Here is a 20,758-nt window from a genome sequence, read left to right on the forward strand (position 1 = left end):
TAAAATAGGTAGTTACAAAATCATAACCGTTGATTTACTTTTATATAGTTGTGATCTTCTCACATGACCATGTCATGTTTTTTTTCACATTAGAGAATCCATTTCCGATGTATCATTTCTAACACTTTTCGATATTCCCTGATATTTCGAACTTTCCGATTCTTCAACACGCATTGCAGAGACTCAAAAATGGTTCAAAAATTGCATTACATTCCAACTATTAGATACATTGAATTACGATTATTATTTTATTGAGTTTAATATAAATATTTGTGATATTTTATGTTACTTTTCAAAATTGATGCGTATTATAAATTTAACTTAATTTTTTAAATTATTGAATAATAAATCTAATATACATTACATAAATTAAAAATTATTATTTAATATAAAAAAATTGATAAACTTATTTTGTTTTTTTGTTTTTTTCTGGTACAAGAGTGTCCAAGTCCAACCTCAATTAATAATTTAAAGGTAAGTTAAAGCAGGTTCTAGTGCCATCAAAGTTATCTTATCTTCTTCGCCGTTTTTAAAGACAATTATTAAGGATTTAACAATAAAAATGATAAATAACTTCTCTTAATTTCTAATGTATTAAATATTGTACATTTTATTAAGTATTATTTATTCTTTACGGTAATAATTTTTTCATGTAGTAGGAGAGAATTATTATCTTTTATAAACTCATTTATGCAAGTGGAATCCACTTTTAAGAGAAGAGAAAAAATAAAGATCCATCTTGTATTTATGTGTATAAGACATAAATTTTTGTTTATGCAATATAACTATTCTTTATTTTTTAATTTCTCTAACAAATTTAGACAAGAGAACCATTATTTTAAGGGTTTATCATCTATCATTTAACATGACCACAAAAAGTTTCCTACACACAATATTCTGTGGGGCCTGCAACAAAAAAAAAAATTTCAACACGCAAAACGAATTTCTATAATATAACACAGTCACTTTTTCTATAAGATAATTCTTATATAACCTTTATTTTAATACACTGGATTGGGGTGCCAAAAGATAACGTAATGGCAACATGAATAAAAAAAACAAACACTAATAAGAGAGAAAGGATAGCCATGGCGATTTGCAGGTTGAGATCTCTGCTTTCTCTTTGGAAATGCAACTCTCTGTTAGTCTCTTCTTCATCTCAATCCTTCCAAATTCGCACTTTCTCTTCGTCCCTTGTTCCCACTCATCACTTGCAGGTCTCTAATCACTATCTCGCCATTAACTTCTCTTACTTGGGTCTACATGCCTTAACTAACATACTCTTTTTTTGAACCTTTCTTCTTATCCCTTAAAACATGGAAAGCCTGCATCTTTCATGCTACTTCTTAACTGGGTAGTTGACATAACTACTTATAGGCTTCATCATATTACTGAATTGTGATGCTTTTTTTTATTGGGTGTCTTTCTTTGTGTTTATCTCAAAGTGGATATATGATTTTCTTGTGAAGCCTTTCAGGTGATTGATTTGTCTGTTGAAAGATCATTAACTGTTTGTTTATAGGTTTCAGCTACAATTTTTGTCATGTTAGCATGTCCCCTGTACGCATGTTTAATTTGATGCTTGTTTTGTAACTATATACTTTCTCCTCACTGATGCACTACAGAGTGTTGGATTCATTGGGCTTGGAAATATGGGATCCCGAATGGCAAATAATCTGATTAAAGCTGGATTCAGACTTACAGTTCATGACCTGTAATGTTTTAAACCTTTTGTTGATCTTATCATGCCTTTTATTTCTTTAATTCTTAACTTAATCTCTGTGAGAATACATTATTCTCATTTCATTTGTAGTTGCAATTCATAGTATATAGATATTTTGGGGAATGGCATGAGAATGTGCTTCATGTGGGGAGTCTAAGTTAATGGCACTGTTAATATAATTGGATTGTTTCAGTTTTGTTAATTTAAGCAGAATGTCAATGATGTTAATTGAATTTGTGAAAAATTGGCAGAAACTCTGACGTTCTGAAGAAGTTCTCTGAGATGGGAGTTCCCACAAAGAAAACACCTTATGAAGTTTCAGAAGCAAGTGATGTTGTAATTACAATGTTACCTTCCTCTGCCCATGTGAGTATGGCCATTTCAATGGCATTTACTTTCCTGCGAATATATTACGTCATTTATAGTTCAAGTTTCCTATATAGTTCTTCAACAACTTATTCTTTGGACTACTTCAATTTTTGGTTAACGAACTAAGATGATAGAGTTTCAAGTTTTGGTTTACTGCTCTCTTTTATAGAAAGGAATGGCTTCTAATTCTGTAAAGTGATGAGACCTGATAATTTTTTCTTGCTTATCAATTCTTCCTATTTACCATAGTGTACTACATTACCTTAACTAACATGGGATTTGTAATTTATATTTGGAGGCATAGAAATGAACTTGTTTATAGTCAACCTTTATGTCAAATTATTCTTGTGTGGTTTGATTATATCCTTTCTGCCATTTATCTTTATGCATATGGTGGCATCTATATTTAAAGCAGGCCCTAAACTATAAACAGTTACTTAGCTAAACAGTTCATGACAGATATGGTAACAGAGCCAATGATTTGGATGGGCTCAGTATTTTGGAGATGGGGGTTGATGCATGGGTTTGTGCCTAACCCATGTTGACATGTTGTGAAGCATTGGCCAAGGGAGGAAATGTTGGAAATTCAATTGTGAGTTATGAAGTTTCACAGTGGCTTAGAATGTGTTAAGTGAGAACCCTATAAGTGAAAAGACCATAAACTCGTTGCCTTAAGATTTTGGGTCAAGATGTGTTGTTAAGCCCATAGGTGGGCCTATGCATTATTCATGCCCAAAGCCCAAAGGGATTTTGCGTGAAGAGGCGTTTTGGAGATGTAATATAAAATTATTCACGTCTCTTCATTTAATAACTTAAACTTTTGGGAGAGTTGGTTCATTACATAGTCAAATAAGTTGTGTACCTAAATATATTGTAAAGAATCTTGGGATACACCACCCCAAAAGCTAGCTCCTCAACACGCTCCCTCACACGAGAGCCCACTGGGCTTGAAGAGTGGACAATGCAACAGGCCCAGCCTACCTGTGCTAAGAAATGCCACAAGAGAAAGTGGGGGGCGGCGAGGCTCTGATACCATGTAAAGAACCTTGGGATACACCACCCCAAAAGCTAGCTCAAAGGGTGGGAGTGCCCAAGGCCTTATAAAGGCCATATTAGTTGTCCATCCAATCAATGTGGGACTATATATCTCAACATATCTATTTAGCATATTACAGGTTTGGATGAATTGTCTTACTGCTCCCAATTTTATTATAATATGACTTTGTTCTGGTGCCATAATAACATCCTTATTTAACTTAAGTAGGTGATTGATGTTTACACTGGACCAAATGGTTTGCTTCATGGTGGAAAACTCATAAGGCCATGGTTATTGATAGATTCGTCCACTATTGATCCACAAACTTCGGGAAACCTTTCTGCTACAATATCTAATTATATTCTAAAAGAAAAGAAAGGTAACATAAGTGAAATGTCATCCAAGTAAACTAGATTTCGACTTGAATTGCCATCTATGAATTCATTTTTCTTTTTAGCACCATTGAGTTTTGTTTATCATATTCATTCATAACTAATATGTTTCTCAAGGGTAATTCCTACACAATTTTATGAGAATGTCTTTTTACTTGTTTATCCATGCAATTCACAAAAAATTGATAGTTTGTATAAAACATGAGGGGAACTTGTATTCTCTTCATGGGATATGTTTAACGACTTCTGTCTCATCAGTGTGTGTGTTCATCAGTACTCCCACACGCAAACCCCTAGTGTCATGTTTATGATTAAAATCACAAAGCAGTCGGTTCTTTAATTTATTTATATAATTATCACCCTTCAAACAATTTATAAAGCTTTTTTGATTTCTTTTATGAAGAAAAGTTCATCAAGCATGTTAGCTAACTGTTTGTTTCTTTTGTCAATCATGTGGAAAATGTTTCTAATGTTATTCCTATTAGTTTCACCCGTCTTTCTCATAAGAATGGATTTGATTTCTCATTGAATTACCGAAGAGCTACTTTCTGTCATTGTATGACATCATGTTCCTTTAGCTTATTAATTAATGTTGACTTCAATAATAGGTCATCATTTTCTCTGGTTAAGGGATGTTTAAAATATAGTTAATTACTACAACCTAACTGGTCCCAAACTGAAAATTGCCCACTATTTTACAAATGCTAATGTTCTACGCTTGTATTCAGTTGTCTGCCATTTATCATAACTAGGTTTGGCATTTTAGTCATTACACATTACTTTGTAACGATTCAAAATTCATATATGGGTGGTCAGTAAAGTCTTCTAAAGTATAAACTGTTTTCTTCTAAATTTTCTTTATGAATGGAAAGAGGGGCAATCATAAAAACCTACCGGTCTGTCAAGTGCTTTCAAGCATTTACTATGTGGAATTATTTACTCTTTTAATGTCGTGATACTGAATGATCAATTGATCATACATTGTGTAGGTGATTGGGAAACGCCTGTCAAGTTGGATGCTCCTGTATCTGGAAGTGTGATTGCGGCAGAAGCTGGGACACTTACTTTTATGGTATTAATACTGTTTTATTCTAACCTACTGAAAAGACACACAAGTTACTGTATGGTAATAATTGTAGGTTCAAAGGCCATGCATTTGATCTTGGAAACCATATGAACCCTGTATAATTTTTCCGATTCTTATTGGGGATGGTAATTTTTAGAGTAAGCTCTCAATTATGTCCTTGAAAGATTTTTGGAACTTAGAAAAATTGTTGACATCAAATCAGCCCTCAAATGATTATTTGTGGTCATTGAATGATATCAATCTGTTCCCAGTTTTGGCTATGATGATGTCAAAAGATTATCACTTGAGGACCAAATTGTTGTAATAATCTCTCAAGGACCGAATTGATGCTCCAAGACTAAAATGGGAGTTCACTATAATTTTAGTATATATTGGTTCTCAATTTGATATTAAATTTTGATATTAATCATTCCACAATATTATTTATAATGCATTAAAAGTATGATCACTTGATCAGTTAATTAACAAAGGGTATATTGTTATGGGCCACACATGGGATGAGGTAACAGTGCTAAAACAGTTACAGCAATGTTGTGGATTTTTGGCAAAAAAATTGAGTAATGAACAAAATATGGAACTTCCCCAGGTTGGTGGCTGTGAGGAAGCATTTCTTGCTGCAAAATCCTTATTCTTTTCAATGGGTAAAAGTACAATATATTGTGGTGGAGCAGGAAGTGGTTCTGTAAGTTACATACTTATAATTAGGGTATGGTTATCAGTACTTCGAATTGCCTATTTAACAGTAAGTCACATACATATATTTTGTTTTATGTTATTAGGCAGCAAAAATCTGCAATAATTTGGCTATGGCTGTGAGCATGCTGGGAGTATCAGAAGCCCTTGCTTTGGGCCAATCTCTTGGTGTTACTGCCAGCACCTTGACAAAAATATTTAACTGCTCCAGTGCTCGCTGTTGGAGTAGGTATGCCGTTCTTTTCTCTCTCAACTCAATATGACAATTAGCTGCAGGACTATGGTGGATCTGTCTGCATCTTTAACAATATGTGGTAACAAAGATTCTTAGAAGCTTTAGAATTAGTATTGTGGCTATAAAGGAACAGGTAGGACAATAGGAATATAGTTTCCCCTAATACAGTAGAAAGTACCCTGAAGTTTGAAAGGTCATAATGTTGAAGCACGTGTGTGACATATTCCAAAGAGTTCTTGGACCATTACTCTTTACTTGTAGTTTTCTCCTTGTTATATATAGTCCCACATTGGTTGTATGTGCAACTAATGTGGAGTTTATAAGGCTTTGGGCACTCCCACCCTTTGAGCTAGCTTTTGGGGTGGTGTATCCCAAGGTTCTTTACATGGTATCAGAGTCTCGCCGTCTCCCACTTTCTCTTGTGGAGTTTCTTAGCACAGGTAGGCTGGGTCTGTTGCATTGTCCACCCTTCAAGCCCAAAGGGCTCTCGTGTGAGGGGGCGAGTTGAGATATATAGTCTCACATTGGTTGTATGTGCAACTAATGTGGAGTTTATAAGGCTTTGGGCACTCCCACCACCCTTTGAGCTAGCTTTTGGAGTGGTGTATCCCAAGGTTCTTTACACATAACAAAAATATAGATCCTTTTTTAGAAACATGCCAACATGTACAGTCTCACATTCAAAAAAGTTTCCATGTTAGCTTAGCTTACAATCTTTAGGGAATTTTTTGAAAAGGGTTAAAGTCAGTATTTAGAGGATAAAACTAATTGGTAGTAGTTGCGTTGACTACAGTGATGCTTACAACCCAGTTCCTGGGCTGATGGAAGGGGTGCCCTCTTCAAGGGATTATGATGGAGGGTTTGCATCCAAGCTTATGGTAAGTAGCTGAGCTTTAACTCAATTTGCACGTGTTCTTTTTAAATTTGGGTGATTGTACCATTTGGAAATCTATTGTAAGAAGAGTCATTACAGTGGAGTGCAACTAAGCCAAATTTTGGCCGACTAATAAATATCAATTTCAGCAGTTTGAGCTTGCAGAGACCTAAAGGGTGCGAGGATACTCGAGCAAGAACAAAAAAAAATGATCAATTTCCATTTACACAAAAAAATTTAGTTGGGAGAATTACAAAATATTCAAATGAGTAACCACTTCTTTAGATAATTAACCAAGGGTTTTTTTTTTAATAAAAGAAAAAATCCCACTGCCTTATTGGTAACCAAATTGACAACTTTTGGTCCGTTGGTCAATCTTTCCACTTAGTGATGATCAAATGAAAATTTCATATCATATCCCAAAACTTGAAGCTGATATGTCTTGGCATATTTAATATGTCCCTTCTTGTTCTGTTTGTACCTCCCAAAACTAATACTGTGCTCACTGAAATTAATGCTCTTGAAAGTGGTAGGTCACTAGCTAGCAATACTTCTAACTGTTTTCATCTTGCTATGTTTGAACTGATTGTTGCATTCCTTGATATATTATGTGATTCTATGTTGGAATTATCCTTTGTGTTGGAGTAATTCATTTCAAATTGGCTAAAGTCATGCTAGTCACATGTTGAATTTCAAAATCAGATTTAATTTGGTACTGCTAATTCTCTTCAACCAAATTCATTCATCTTGATTGAAGAGAAATGATAATTCTCAATATGTAATTATGTCTGCCATTAAGCAGAAGAGGTTGTACTTTGAACTACTTTTTATAGGGCTACAGCCTGGGAACTGCCAGAAATTCTTTACTTTGTGTATGAACTTTTTTTTAAAAGCTTTTGCAATCTCCTATATTAACGTTGTAGAGTCTAATGCTAATTATCTCTTTTGTTTACTATTTTGACTTTTTTCCTAGTGGTCCTTTGAACATCCTATGTATCTTTTTTAGTTTTAGTTTTTGAGACTTAATGTTGTATTCCATTTATACAAAATTATAATAAAAAACTTGCAAAATAGAGTGTAAGGATTTTTTATTTTTTTTATTTTTAAAAAAACTGTTTCTACATTGAATCTGAAGTCTTTGATTAATTTTGTTATTTATTTATTAAGTTGAAGTTTGATAAACAAGTGTGTTTGTTGTTAAAAATAAGACAAATTAATTGTGTGTGTACTACAGGCTAAAGACTTGAACCTAGCCGCAGAATCAGCTAAGCTAGCTGGATGTAAATACCCGCTAACATCGCAAGCACAAAAGATGTAAGTCCCTCTTCTTGCATAACCTAGGCATGTAGTAAGGTACAAGTTTCTTGCTATTAAATCCATTGGGAAAACTGTTTTTCTTCTTATCCTTAATACTAAAAAGTATTATAATATCATTCTGTTGATGAAGCATTAAAGCACACTGTTTTCACTAAAAACTCTTATCCTAAAACAGCAAAATTAAGTGCATATGCAAACAACCTAAGATGTAAGAAATACGAGGGAGAAGGCTTCTTGAGATCTTCTCTAACAACTTGACAAAAAAAAAAAAAAATACCTCTCTTTTTGCTGTTTTATTCCCTAACAATTCCTTATTTATTGTTTATTCTCTACCAATTCCTTTTTTTTTATTTGTTCTTAAATTTTGATTTTCTATGAATTTCCTGTTTTTTAGTGGGAGTATTTTCAAATCTCAAATGAGATTGGATATTATATCTAAACTAATTACCATTAGTAAGCAATTACAATTTGCATCAATTTTCTTAAACACGTTTAAATTTGAAGAAGAAAAAAAGAGAGGCAACAAGCCATTCTCTATTTGATCACAAGATTGTTACATGAGATTCTGTTGTATTTGTTTAGCCCGAATAAGTTCATAAATGTTGACTCTCCGTAACTCATTATGAAGAGTGAAAGCAAAAAGAGGAAATGAATTTTAACAAAGATGACACGTACCCAGCTTCATATATTATATACCATGTGTGTATTTACTAGTTAAACTTGAACTCCGCTCTCGTGTTTTGTAACGGCATGCCAATTCTATTACAGAATATATGTTTCACGTCACATCTTATTAGCAAACTAATACGAAAAATTTCGTTACGTTTGATTTCACTGCCAAGGGTTAACTTAAAAAGTATAATTTAATTTATTTTCTTGTATAGCCAAGAAGGTTAGCAACTTTGATTTGGATGAAACACTTATTTGGCAGTTATATAATTTCCAGTAAGATCTGTATTAATAGCTTTAAACTCCTTTATTTTAAAACAAATGGAACATATTTTCTTTGGCAATGTCTTGCACATAAGTATAAAATTTGGTTGTCCTGAATATATCAAGTATTAGAAGTGTGCTTACTAATGAACTTCGTATTGGGCAGATATACTGAGCTCTGCAGCGGTGGCCATGAAGCCAGAGACTTTTCATGTGCTTTTCGTCATTACTACTCTGGAATGGATGAACCTTTTAACAAGTAAATTAAGACGCCAATATATATAGCAAGACAATGATCCTGTACATAGAATAATTACTTTCCTGTATGGCAAGACGATCAATCGGGCGCCATTATGTTGCAAAAACTTTAATCTTAATTTTGTTTTCAATTACAAGTAACGTTAGATTGGTTTAGATCTCACAATTTCTAAATGCAATTATGAAAGCACGAAGATAAGCACAACTTTTGGACAAAACAGAGTTATTTTGTTTTCAATTATAAATAACTTGAGAATGGACTAGATTACAAGTTTTAAACACAATTATGATAACACTAAGACAAGCACAACTTTCGGTCAAAACTGAATTGCTGGTCTCACTGACAGTTTGGTTATAACCAACGAATTCAATAGACTAATGTATTCAACGGAGAAAACGAGAAAGACAAGAAAACCTTCTCCCCACAAAACACTTTGGCCAACACATCCGGCACACTGACTTTTGCAATGTTGAGCTCCAAACCTCTTCTCAAAAAATAAGTTCCTCGGTTAGTTGGTTCCTTCTGCAAAACACCTTAAATACATTACAAGCAGCATAGAAAAGAATATAAGGAAAATAATTGTTTTTAGAAAAATATAAAAAACTTATTCCAATATCTCTTAAGCTGTGACTGAATATAACCACATTAATTTAAAATAAATTGCCTTGTTGGGCAGAAAGGAAATGTTTATTTAAACCAATCATTTGTTAGCAATAGCAGTGGACATTTTTTTATAGCTAGTTCAGATTAATCTCGCACTAAGGAATTACCTGCCTAAATCATTGACAACTTCTAATGCTTTCCTCCATGTTTAGATTTCGAGGGTATCTTTCCATATGCTTTAAGCCTCATGTGTGACAACTTCAAATTAGCCGCTTGTTGCCTTCTCCTGGCTTTCCTTGATAGATTGTCCGCATTAATATTTGAGTCTTCTGTGCTTGCTTTTTCATTCTCCACAACACTATTTGATGAAGCTAACTTGCCAGAATCAACCCTTGACTTCTTATGTTTCTTCTTATTCAAACTTGCTGCACGAAGGAGCTCCTTAGTCCTCATCTTCAGCGTGTATCTTTTTAGTTTGCTTAGCTTCCATTCCTCCTCCTGGTAAGGAGCAAGCTTTTTCAAAGAAACATATTGATTCAATTCCTTGTCATCCATCAGTATTATCTCTGAGGCACTCATGCCAAATCGGTTTGGCTTTGTTTTGGCATACTTGAATCTTGTCTTCAGGTCCCCAATTGTGTCCTCATAATCTAACTTATAGTAGTCATCCATCAATGTCTGTCTTGCTTTCTCCAAAAGTGCTGTTTTACGCTTCTTCCTCTTCCCACTACCTTCCTCTGGAATTTTATCCTCGTTTTCACTTTCTCTTTCCTGAGCATCATCATCATCATCACTAGTATTCTCAATCTTTTTCTTCAACGCTTTTTCCCTTGCAGCCAAAAACCCACCATCACCATCAGATCCACATGCATCCCAGCCTTTAGGAAGCCCAAGTAGTTCATCCTCCTTTTCAAAATCTGGCTTCTCCATGTCATCATTGTCACTACAAAAATCAGGGTCAGCATCCTCTGCATTATAATACTTATCATCAAATGCCTTCTTCATCATTTTATCATACTCCTCTGGGTCAAATTCCTCTTCTATTTCTGCAGCAGACAATGGAATAATATCATCATCATGGATACCTGCAGTCTTAATTATCTTTTTAACCTTCTCCTGTATCTCCTGCTTCTTCAAATTCTTTAAGTGTTTCAACTCCTCCTCCCTCTCCTTCTGTGCTATTGACATTCTCTCCTCTTTGCTCTTTCTCTGCTCCTTCCTTGCATTCGTCTTTTTCCTCACTGATCCCTCCACTTTCCGAGCATGACCCAACACCCTATCTCCCTGATTTTCCTGAAACCTATACTCATATTCTTCTTGTTTTTCGATCTCCATCTCATCCTCTGAAATCCCTTGCAATTCCTCCTCTCCAACATTCAGATTCTTCCCATTCTTGTCAATCCACATTTTGTTCATGAAATAGCTTTTCAGAAATTTAGAATTTTCATTCAATTCTACATCTCCACCAAAATACTCATCCAGTTTCTCTTCAAATTCCTTGTCACCACTATCTTCTGCTTTGTCCTCACCTGCCTTCTCCTTCAAAGTGAAAAATTCCCCTTCACCATCTTTCAAATCTTCCCTTTCAACTGCTTCCCGAAAAGCCCTTTTCAACTCCTCTTGCTCATCGCCATAAGTCTTCTTCCCATCTTTATTCATAAAATCTGGCCCATCCAAGATCAAATGCTTTGCTGTTTTATCCTTCAAAGCTAATGCCTTCTTACCCTTACTAATTTCTGATTGGCCTTTCTCCTTTTCATTTATTTCCTCCTCTTTATCACCAAAATCTGGTCCCTCCTCAATCAAATGCTTTGCCATCACATCCTTTAGATACATTGGCTTATCATTCTTTCTATCTTTTGATATACTTTTCTCCTTTTCATCACTTTCGTCTTCGCTGTTATGGTCAGACACAAAAAGCTTAACATCTTTTTGCTTAAGAATAGGATCTTGCTTCTTCACCTTAATTAAGGCATCAAAGAATTCCTTGTCACTCCTTCTAGAATTGAAACGTTTCTCATAGTCATCATCATCGTTATCAGATGAATCTGACTCAGATTCTTCATCACCTTCAGAGGACGAAGGTGATGGCGAATCAATAATGCCCTTCTTTTTTAATTCCTCAAAGCGCTGGAGGTCCTCTCGCCGCTTGTTGTGCTCAAACCTACGAGCATATTCCTCATTTATCTTGATTTCTGACTCATTTTCCAAATCACTTCCATCAAAAAGCTGCATAGCCATTTCTTACACCGCAACGAGGATAACTTCTATAAATTAATCCTCTGGAAAGCAGATTCCCTGAAGATATGTGCTGCACATAATCCAATATTTACAAATATTCAACAAGCAATTATTGGGTTAACAAAGGGAATTTAGCAAAATTAAGCATCAAAACTCATCAGGTAGAATAACAACTCTAATCCTCTTATGCAGCGCATTATCTCACGGGTAAAAACAAAAAAAGCAAAAAAAATCTGTTAAGATAGTTGTTTTTCCTTCTTTTTTTGAAGATTAAATACAATTTATTTCTGTTCGATGGATAAGAAATTACATCAAACGCAAAAGATAAGAAGAAATAACAAATACGCTGCTTACAGAACAGAACACACCTGAGTGAAAACAACAAAACAATACATATACATGGTGGCACTAACACAACAAATCCAAACAAGAGGACTTGCAGTTTTATTTATATTTTTCATTTAATTAATGGTTCACCGTCATCAAATCATTTTACTTTTATTCAAACACAACTGACTCTTTATCTATCAATTTTTACAGTAACTCGGCACTTTTTCAGTGCAAGAGGGATAACCCGGATTTTAGCATCTTACATACGTTTATTGAACATGGTAAATCTTTTCTAAAAGCGGGTTTATTGTGAACGATACCTGTTGTATATTCGAAGCTGAGATTTCTATCAAGTCAGAAGATGAGGTAGCCTGCAAAAATTGAAGTTTTAGAAGATTCTCCGCAAGTGAATATGAACTCATAGATTTCAGGGAAAATAGAAAAAGCTTTTATTCCACTATTAGAGTTCACATTACCTACAAGTTAAGGTTAGAGAATGATATTATTGACCACGATGCTAAAATCTCAAAACGCTAACACGAAACACAGAAGAATTGAAGCACATGTTTATCAAAGTAGAAACAGACATACCTCAATGAAGAAGAGACACCAACGGCGAGCATGCGGAGTGCACCAAGAGAGAGAGAAAGAGTGAAAGAGCGAAAACCCTAAAACCGTTAGTTAGTCCCAAAGAGGGAAAAAAACAAAAAACAAAAAAAATATACATATATATATAATATATAAAAAGAGTTTGATGTTTGTCATTTTAAATGATATAAATTATGTCATTTTAAGAGAGAGATAAATAAAGAAAAATGGAAATTGTGAGAGAGAGAAAGTGGGTGATTTTTTTTAATTTATAATTTAAATTTTCTCTCTTACGATGACATAACTTTCTGTCATTTAAAATGACAAAAGTTTTTTTTTTTTTTTTGTCCGTATAAAAATAAAATAAAACAAAACAATTCCCTAATTCGCAAATCTCAAATATCATGTGGGTTAGGATTGGGGCCAATATATGGGTTAGCTAGCCCACAGTTAAATTTATTAATTGTTTCTCAAGAAAAATCTAATTTAATTTCTCTCCAATAAGAACAATTACACACTATTGTCTTTTCTTCCATTTAAAAATTTATGGTATAGTTTTATTTAAAAATAAAATATCTAACCTGCACCTATTAATCTATTTAAGCCTATAAAGTATTCGATAATCATAAAAGAATTAAAAATATTAAATAAAATAAAATTATTTAAACAATTAAATTATTTTATTCATATTAAAATAAATAATACAATAATTCAGTTTTATTCTCTCTAAGATTCTGTTCTATGTAGCTACTTATTAATAACGTTTGTTATTTTAAGCATTTAACCAATGTTTTAATAATTGAAGTGAACATGTTGATTCAACTAGTTTTGTTTCTAATCTTATTATTCATTACTATATTATCCAATTTAATCATTAATTTAACTGGTTAACCAATCGAACCATGCCACAATGACTTATCAGATCTTTGGTTTGATTTTTAAAAACAAAAGACTGTAAACTGCAAATTTTTCAACGTTCAACTAGTTAAATGAACTGGTCCGTGATGCTACTTTACAAAAGACACAAATCATTGTATGCGCATGACATAAAGGAGTTTGTTATTAATCTTTATAAAAAAGCAATTTATGATGTCTTGCTCTTTCGGACTGAAAAATTTTAATATAAATTCAAGCATGTTGCAAATTGCTCGTTGACATGCATCACAAGCAAAGCTTGAATTTAAGAAACCATGGCTTCCACAACCACAACGATTACATGAGAATTGTAACAGCATCATTGTCACATTATCATACTAGAAAAATACTCATTGGTGCCACTCAACTTGCTCACTATTACATGTCTGTAGCAATCAAATAAATCAACCAAAAATAGAACTACTAACCATTACAGGGCAAACTTGTAATGTTGTACAGCCTTCATCTCTAGCACTTGCAAACAAAATCATCATTCATAACACATTCCATCTTAAGATAAAATCAGATGGTGATGGTCACAAGTCATAACCCATCAACTAGTAGCCATGTATATGCTTTTGGCATATGCCCCATTTTTACAGTGAAAAACAATGGTTAATAATACAAACAAGTTAAAAAAGCCAAACTCTGAACAAAAATGGGATAACCAATGAGACATTAGTTCCCATAATATGTCAAAGACTTCAAAGAGTTAGCATGAGCATACTTACTATATAGAAGAAAGATCTTCATATATAGTCTTGATACCAGGCCTCTCAGATACTGATCTAATGCATCGAATTGCTATTCCTAGGACCTCCTTCATTCCCTTTTCTATAACTGAATTACCCATTTCTGGCATCAAGGTAACATCAAAACATTCTGAGCCTCTACCTTCTGCTACCCGCAATCTTACCCAATCTGTAAGATCAACACCTCCCTCCTCACCAGATATCACATCACCAGCACACCTTCCAGTTAAAAGTTCCAAAAGTATCACTCCAAAAGCATAAACATCTGATTTGAAAGAGGGCATTGGCTTCTTGGAAGCAGCTAACTCCGGTGCGCGATAACCTAACACCCCAGCATCAAGAATCTGTTCAATGGTACCGGCCTGAGTCATAAGTCGGTGAAGGCAGTAATCGGCAACACGTGCATTCATATCAGCTGTATCTAACAACACATTTGTAGCTTTGAGGTTCCCATGTGGAACAGCGCGATCAAAATGCAGATAGTTTAGGCCACGTGCTACATCAACTGCTATTTTGAGCCTCTGGGCCCAAGTTAATGGCGGACCTTTTCTTCCTGGACGATCTGAGAGATTTAAGAATGACAAGCAGCATCAATAGATAATTAGATATAATGCTTGAAAATTCAGGAACATTTATTAGTTGCACCAGCCAAAATATATGTATTTGAATTAATGAGCACAGGAGTAGACAGAAGAAACACATATAATGTACTTGTGCTTGAGTGACAATCTGGTGATTATTCTAGCACCCAATGCACAGTTGAAATCATGCAACTACACATTCTTGGCCCCCAGCATGGGACCTAAGGCATTATAATATTCAAGCAATTCCACTTGGTTTAGAAGTAGAGCTTTTGCATTTCACTAGTAGCTGTTACTAAAGAAGCTGCGGTTCCAAGCATTTCAAAAGACCATTTAGATAGGTTAACCATTTGCAAATTATCATGTTCCTGGTCAATTATGTAAGATTTTAACTATTTCAAGTCTATTATCCCCTCCTTTGAATACTCTATATTTTGTTCATAGTTTCTCTCACCTACCTAACACGTCCATTCCTGCAGTGTCTCCCTTTATTTAACTTTCAAATTTAAGAAAGGCAGTCTGGTCACATTAGAAGGAAGGAATGTAAACATATTACCATAAAGAAAACTTGCAAGACTTCCTGGTGATATGTAATCTGAAAGAATAAGCTTCTCGTGCTGCGTAGGACCCCAATAATATCCTCTCAATCCCACGACATTTGGATGCCTGATGTTTGCAAATTTCTTTGTCTCTTTAACAAATTCTTTTCTCTGTTTTGCCACTCCTTCTCTCAACCACTTCACTCTCAACAATAAACCATTCTCCAGAGTTGCCTTGTAAGAAGTACCATGACTACTTCTACCCAATACTTCAGCTGGGGCCCTTGAGAGCTCCTCAGGTGTCAATGTTATTGTGTCATCAAGAAAATGCAGTTCTCCAATCAACCTATCTGGTGATCTTGCGTCTAGTCTTGAGAGATTTTCAGCAGTCAATGATTCACCAGATTCTGGTGACCATGAAAAGTGGCTGTGCTTTGAAGGGGAGAGCCCAGTTACAGCTGCCATTTTTTCATCAGGGCTGATTACTTCTGATGGTGAACCTTTACGTGAGGTCACAAGATCCTCAGCTGATACAACCAAAGCACCACCCCTGTCTGTTGCACGAACAGGACCAGAGATAATTGGCTGAGCACGCCCATGGATATCCTTACTTGTATCATATTCTGGTGGAGATCTTGACATACGTATGTAGTGAATGAAGACAGCCATCAATATTAATATGAAGAGAGCAACCACACATGACACTATAATTATTACTTTAACAATAGTGTTCATAGGCTTCCTCTTGGAATTTTCAGTAAGGGAAGTGGTTGATCCAGGAGGACTGTTAGGAAAATGTAACATAGCATTCCCAGGAAAGAAAGAAGAACTAGGGAACTTCCTAAGAACTTCTGGGACAACTCCAGACAGATCATTTTGTGAAGCATTAAAGTTTTTGAGTCCCTTTGGCATGTTATTTGGAAGAGGACCAGTAAAATGATTCTCTGATATATCCAGATCGTCTAGTGAACTCATATCAGCAATGGTCGTCGGAAGAGAACCAGAAAAATTATTTCCAGCAATATTGAGCACTTTAAGGCCAGTTAATGACCCAAACTTATCAGGAAAATAGCCATTAAGCTGATTGTGAGAAAGATCAAGAATCTGAAGATCAGATTGGCCAGGAGAAGATGATAAATTGATGCTACCAGAAAACATATTATTTTCAAGATGGAGCTCTTGCAATGTGGCCATTGTGAACAGATCAGCTAGAAGTAGTCCATCTAATTGGTTGGAACTAATATCAAGCAATCTAAGCTTTGGATACTGTGTTAGCACTCTTGGGAGGAAGCTGCTAAGAGAATTATGGGATAGATTCAAATAATTTAGTCTCAAAAATTGAGGAGTTACCTCAGGGATGAACCCTGTCAAATGGTTCCCACTGAGATCAAGAAATTCTATATTCCCCCATTTCAACATCCTGGTCAAATTTCCTTCTATTTTGTTATTTGACAGATCAAGTACAGCACAGCTTCCAGTCAGCAGAGGCAGCTCACCAGTGAACCCATTCGACGAGAGATTAAGAAAGTGCAGTGTTGTTGATGTAATTATACCAAGTGACCCTGAAAGACAATTTGAATATTATATGAATAGCAATTTGAATATTAGACAATTTGACTCTCATGCAATATCACAGACGACCAATTCCATTAATAAAATAAGATAGATTCTTTATTTTGAGGAAAAGAAATATTGGAACAGCCTATCTACCTGAGAGATTGTTGGCACTCAAATCAAGTTCAGTTAAAACCAAAGAGTCTCCTTTTAGTAGACCATTAGGAATATATCCTGAAAATTTGTTATTGCTAAGCTTAAGGACCTGAAGATCATAAACAAAATCAAATCCAGGCAATTCTCCAAACAATTGATTGTAGCTGAGGTCCAACACCTTCAAGTTTTCAAAAACAGGTTGCTCGGCTACACTAACCAATGACCCAGTAAGCTGGTTGTGACTTAGATTCAGATACTTAATACTTTCAGATATTCGCGGTAGAAACTTCTGCTGCTGGGAATCAGAACTCAACAGCATGTTCTCACTGAAATCAACATAGCTGGCACTTGATAAAAGCATAAATGTAGCATCTAAATGACCATCAAGCATATTCCCATGTAAGTCAAGTTTTTCAAGAGCAGAGATCTGCTCAAAACCTGGGGGAATTTTTCCAGTGAAGCCATTATGAGACAAGTTTAGAGATGCAAGGGTAGTCAGCTTAGTCAATGATGCTGGAAGTGCTCCGGAAAAGGAGTTGCGGCTCAAGTCCAGAGACTTGATGGAAGCCATTTCTGAAATAGAGTTAGGAATTGGGCCAGAGAAGTTATTTCCAGCCAACGACACATTCTGCAGGCTACCTAAGTTACCAATTCCCAATGGTAAGGATAAGGAAAAGAGGTTATTGGAGATATCCAGGAATTCAAGGCTTTTGAAATCAGCAATGTTATCAGGTAGTTTTCCTGATACGGAATTGTTGGCCATGGAGAGTTTCACAAGTTTTGTGAGGTTTGTAAATACACTTAAGTCAGTGTCGGCAGAGAGACCCAAGTTATCAAGGACAACCCCAGCAACATTACCACCATTACACAGAACTCCATTCCATGAAGATGGGCATCCATCAAAGTCAATGGATTCCTCATTCCAGGAATTGAGGACAAAACCAGTAGGGTCATGTTTGATGCCTTTCTTAAATTCCAGCAATGCTAAAATGTCCTGGGAAGGAAGCTGCCCCACAACAGAGAAGAAAGATAAAGATAACACTAAAAGGTTAAAGAGTTTCATAGTCTTCTATAAACACGGGAATGTTTATTTCTATGCAGTTCACAATCAAGTGAAGACAGGAAGGGAGCTTTCACCCTTCTAGAAAGGAAACTGTCTTTTCAGACCCACCAACAGAGAGTACAAGCTAGATTTTCAAGATAACCTTTCTTGAGTTCTTGTAAAAAGGAAGCACCAACTTAAAATAGAAGAGGGTTGGGTCCTCAAGCACTGCAATCCACACTAAGTAAAGGACCCACTTACAATACAAACCCAGAGAATCCAAGAGCAGTTCTTCAAAACCAACCTTCAGCAAGCAAAGAAAGACAACTCTTATCAGAAATGATAAACCCAGAACAAGATATTAAAAAAAATCAAATGCTTCACAAATTCATCAAATTTACTATGGGAAAACCAGAAGCTACAAGAGATTCCTAGTCTTTCAACAAAATAATTCACAAATGCAGTGCAGCTTTAGTAGAGACATCCATTAACTGCAAAGCATAAATGAATGTACTGAAATGAACCATAAAAACTGAGTTAATTTTGAGAGATCTGAACACATAAAACACAATGTTTCTTACCAAAACCACTTCCTTCAAGCATAGTGTAGACTGTAGCAGAAATCCCTACCCTCAAGCATCATACTGTTGAAGAAGACCTGAGAGCTTAGCACAAAGATAAGAACTTTAAAAAGTCAGAACTGAAATACATAACAGCAACATTGTAGCTACAACCAACTCATGGAGAAAAGGGAAATGAGTACCCAATTTGACATCCATGCAGCAATAAAGGAAAAGGGACCCAGAAAAAAAAAAATTGGTCCTAAAAGCTTTGATTGAAGCGTGGTTTGTCTTTTAAACAACCCAAAAAGAAGTATTAAAATTTCTTATAACAGTAAATAACCCCACTATTTACTTTAATGAGAGTGACAACAAAACCTTAAAAAGAGAGTAGCTTTGTCCCTTTTGGCTCGTGTCTTTTAGTATGCATGTGACAATGGAGGTCCTTAATACAAAACCCTAATTGTTAATTTGTAAAAGTTCTAAAAGATAATTTTTCTTCCATTTCATCCCTTTTGAGATTTTTAAGTGTCTGCTTTCTGCAATGCAATTTGCCATGGAGGCAAAGGAGAAAAATTAAAGCGGGCAAATGTAAAGTTTTAATTTTTATTTTATTTTTTTAATTTTGGGTTTTATAGTTTTACCAGTAAAAGTTAGGGATTTACCCGCCAAAAAAAGGGTAGAGAATCTCACACTTTCCTAGTGGACGTCAAAAGATTTTATCAAATGGGGTTTAAGATTTTGTGTTAAAGAGGTTGGAAGGCGTGTCAACAGTGCCACGTAGGAGTGATGGTGGGCCCACCACTGCCCCTTTGACTAGGGTTTCTTGTTTTGATGACTCTCAATAAAGGCTCACAAGCTCAGAAGAGGTGAAGTTGGTGAAGGAATAATTGAGATAGGTTAATTGGATGAGGCCATGGGCCAGGGTACTATGATACCCCAAAAAAAGGGCCTATAATCTAACTACAACACACACAAATTGTTTTCCACAGATAGCAGTTTCCTATTTTCAGTTATCACATATTTTGGGATTTTTATATTAGATTTTTTTTCTTTCCTAAAATAATGTTATTTTTCACACAAAAAAATCTACATTTCTTGTGTTTATTTTTAAAAAAATTATGTTGGCATGCTTGACTTATAATCTAATAATTATGAAAATTTAGAGGGCAACATGCACAATTGCAGTGTTCTCTTTTGAGCCAAAAGTTTAAGTTGGGAACTCACTAGGTGCATAAAAGATATTTTTTAGAGCTTCTTATCTGATATTCATTTTCCTGTATTTTCATTTATTTATTTTATCTTAATCCTTGTAAGTATTCATAATTCTGAGTTTTACCTTTGCTTTCACTGAAAATTGAAGACTACAGATTGCTAATTTCTATGGATAAACAAGTTTTTTTTTTTTAATCTTTGTAACGGAAAATGGGACATTATCTTCGCCCCATGTGATGGACAGTTCAGATGGGAGACATAAGTCATTTAGTAAACATGTCAGAATAAAATATAACAAGACAAGATTTTATTTTATGTCAACATTTCACTATATAGATTTGTTAAGATAGATTTGTTAAGATAGGGACAAAATATAATATATGAGTTCTGTTTTATGTTGAGTATATTTCAAAGATAAAATAGAATTGGAATAAGTTAAAAAGTAACACATTTTTTTTTTTGGTGTGGAACACATTTTAGTTTTAATGAAAAAGACAAAATTAAGCAGAATGGAACAAAAGATAATCGTTATATTATGTTACATTCATACATCAAATATTACATAATGTATTTTAAAAAGGAAAAACTTCACTTTCATCTCCTATTATTTCATTTAGAAATAGCAAAATGTGTCTAACAATCAGGTTTGTAGTGTGTCATGGTCTTATCCATGAGTGAAACTGTCCGATCTGAATATGACACATTTATTTATAGGTAAAAAATTTAAACTCGAACGCAACCCTTTTATGGGTTGCATGTCAAAC

At 34.7% G+C, this 20,758-nt stretch overlaps 3 protein-coding genes across 5 annotated transcripts; 1 reads left to right on the forward strand and 2 right to left on the reverse strand.

Moving 5' to 3' along the window:
* Positions 1-1,035: 1,035 nt before the first annotated feature.
* Positions 1,036-9,055, forward strand: LOC133286314 (probable 3-hydroxyisobutyrate dehydrogenase, mitochondrial). 2 transcript variants are annotated; one of them, XM_061483716.1, is made up of 10 exons: positions 1,036-1,217; positions 1,626-1,714; positions 1,975-2,089; positions 3,357-3,507; positions 4,510-4,592; positions 5,194-5,289; positions 5,387-5,529; positions 6,329-6,413; positions 7,644-7,723; positions 8,826-9,055. In XM_061483716.1, exons 1-10 carry the CDS (start codon positions 1,089-1,091, stop codon positions 8,920-8,922), a joined length of 1,068 nt encoding a protein of 355 aa, XP_061339700.1. In that variant the 5' UTR covers positions 1,036-1,088; the 3' UTR covers positions 8,923-9,055. The 2 variants fall into 2 exon arrangements, with proteins under 2 accessions (XP_061339700.1, XP_061339701.1); XM_061483717.1 differs by having other exon boundaries at positions 1,040-1,141.
* A 105-nt stretch (positions 9,056-9,160) lies between these two features.
* LOC133286313 (uncharacterized) lies at positions 9,161-12,783 on the reverse strand. 2 transcript variants are annotated; one of them, XM_061483715.1, is made up of 5 exons: positions 12,684-12,783; positions 12,413-12,463; positions 11,281-11,832; positions 9,689-11,166; positions 9,161-9,440 (listed from the first exon to the last, which is right to left on the reverse strand). In XM_061483715.1, exons 3-4 carry the CDS (start codon positions 11,760-11,762, stop codon positions 9,711-9,713), a joined length of 1,938 nt encoding a protein of 645 aa, XP_061339699.1. In that variant the 5' UTR covers positions 11,763-11,832; positions 12,413-12,463; positions 12,684-12,783; the 3' UTR covers positions 9,161-9,440; positions 9,689-9,710. The 2 variants fall into 2 exon arrangements, with proteins under 2 accessions (XP_061339699.1, XP_061339698.1); XM_061483714.1 differs by having other exon boundaries at positions 9,162-9,440; positions 9,689-11,832.
* A 1,204-nt stretch (positions 12,784-13,987) lies between these two features.
* Positions 13,988-18,831, reverse strand: LOC133286317 (LRR receptor-like serine/threonine-protein kinase GHR1). The gene is made up of 4 exons (XM_061483719.1): positions 18,801-18,831; positions 17,178-18,523; positions 15,485-17,029; positions 13,988-14,909 (listed from the first exon to the last, which is right to left on the reverse strand). Exons 2-4 carry the CDS (start codon positions 18,238-18,240, stop codon positions 14,326-14,328), a joined length of 3,192 nt encoding a protein of 1,063 aa, XP_061339703.1. The 5' UTR covers positions 18,241-18,523; positions 18,801-18,831; the 3' UTR covers positions 13,988-14,325.
* Positions 18,832-20,758: the final 1,927 nt, after the last annotated feature.

This window comes from Gastrolobium bilobum, unplaced genomic scaffold (assembly GCF_033153095.1).
Source record: "Gastrolobium bilobum isolate Gb01-03AN ecotype WA unplaced genomic scaffold, APGP_CSIRO_Gbil_v1 utg1891, whole genome shotgun sequence".
NCBI classification, from domain to species: Eukaryota; Viridiplantae; Streptophyta; class Magnoliopsida; order Fabales; family Fabaceae; genus Gastrolobium; species Gastrolobium bilobum.

What these genes read in the sequence shown, in the direction of transcription:
- LOC133286314 (XM_061483716.1), top strand. Translation starts at nt 1,089, where the DNA reads ATGGCGATTTGCAGGTTGAGATCTCTGCTTTCTCTTTGGAAATGCAAC. An exon ending in TGTTACCTTCCTCTGCCCAT is followed by an intron (nt 2,090 to 3,356) that starts GTGAGTATGGCC and finishes TAACTTAAGTAG; the next exon opens with GTGATTGATGTTTACACTGG. An exon ending in ACATCGCAAGCACAAAAGAT is followed by an intron (nt 7,724 to 8,825) that starts GTAAGTCCCTCT and finishes CGTATTGGGCAG; the next exon opens with ATATACTGAGCTCTGCAGCG.
- LOC133286313 (XM_061483714.1), bottom strand. Translation starts at nt 11,762, where the DNA reads ATGGCTATGCAGCTTTTTGATGGAAGTGATTTGGAAAATGAGTCAGAA.
- LOC133286317 (XM_061483719.1), bottom strand. Translation starts at nt 18,240, where the DNA reads ATGAAACTCTTTAACCTTTTAGTGTTATCTTTATCTTTCTTCTCTGTT. An exon ending in GAGTGCCAACAATCTCTCAG is followed by an intron (nt 17,030 to 17,177) that starts GTAGATAGGCTG and finishes ATTGTCTTTCAG; the next exon opens with GGTCACTTGGTATAATTACA. An exon ending in TCTTGCAAGTTTTCTTTATG is followed by an intron (nt 14,910 to 15,484) that starts GTAATATGTTTA and finishes TAAATCTCTCAG; the next exon opens with ATCGTCCAGGAAGAAAAGGT.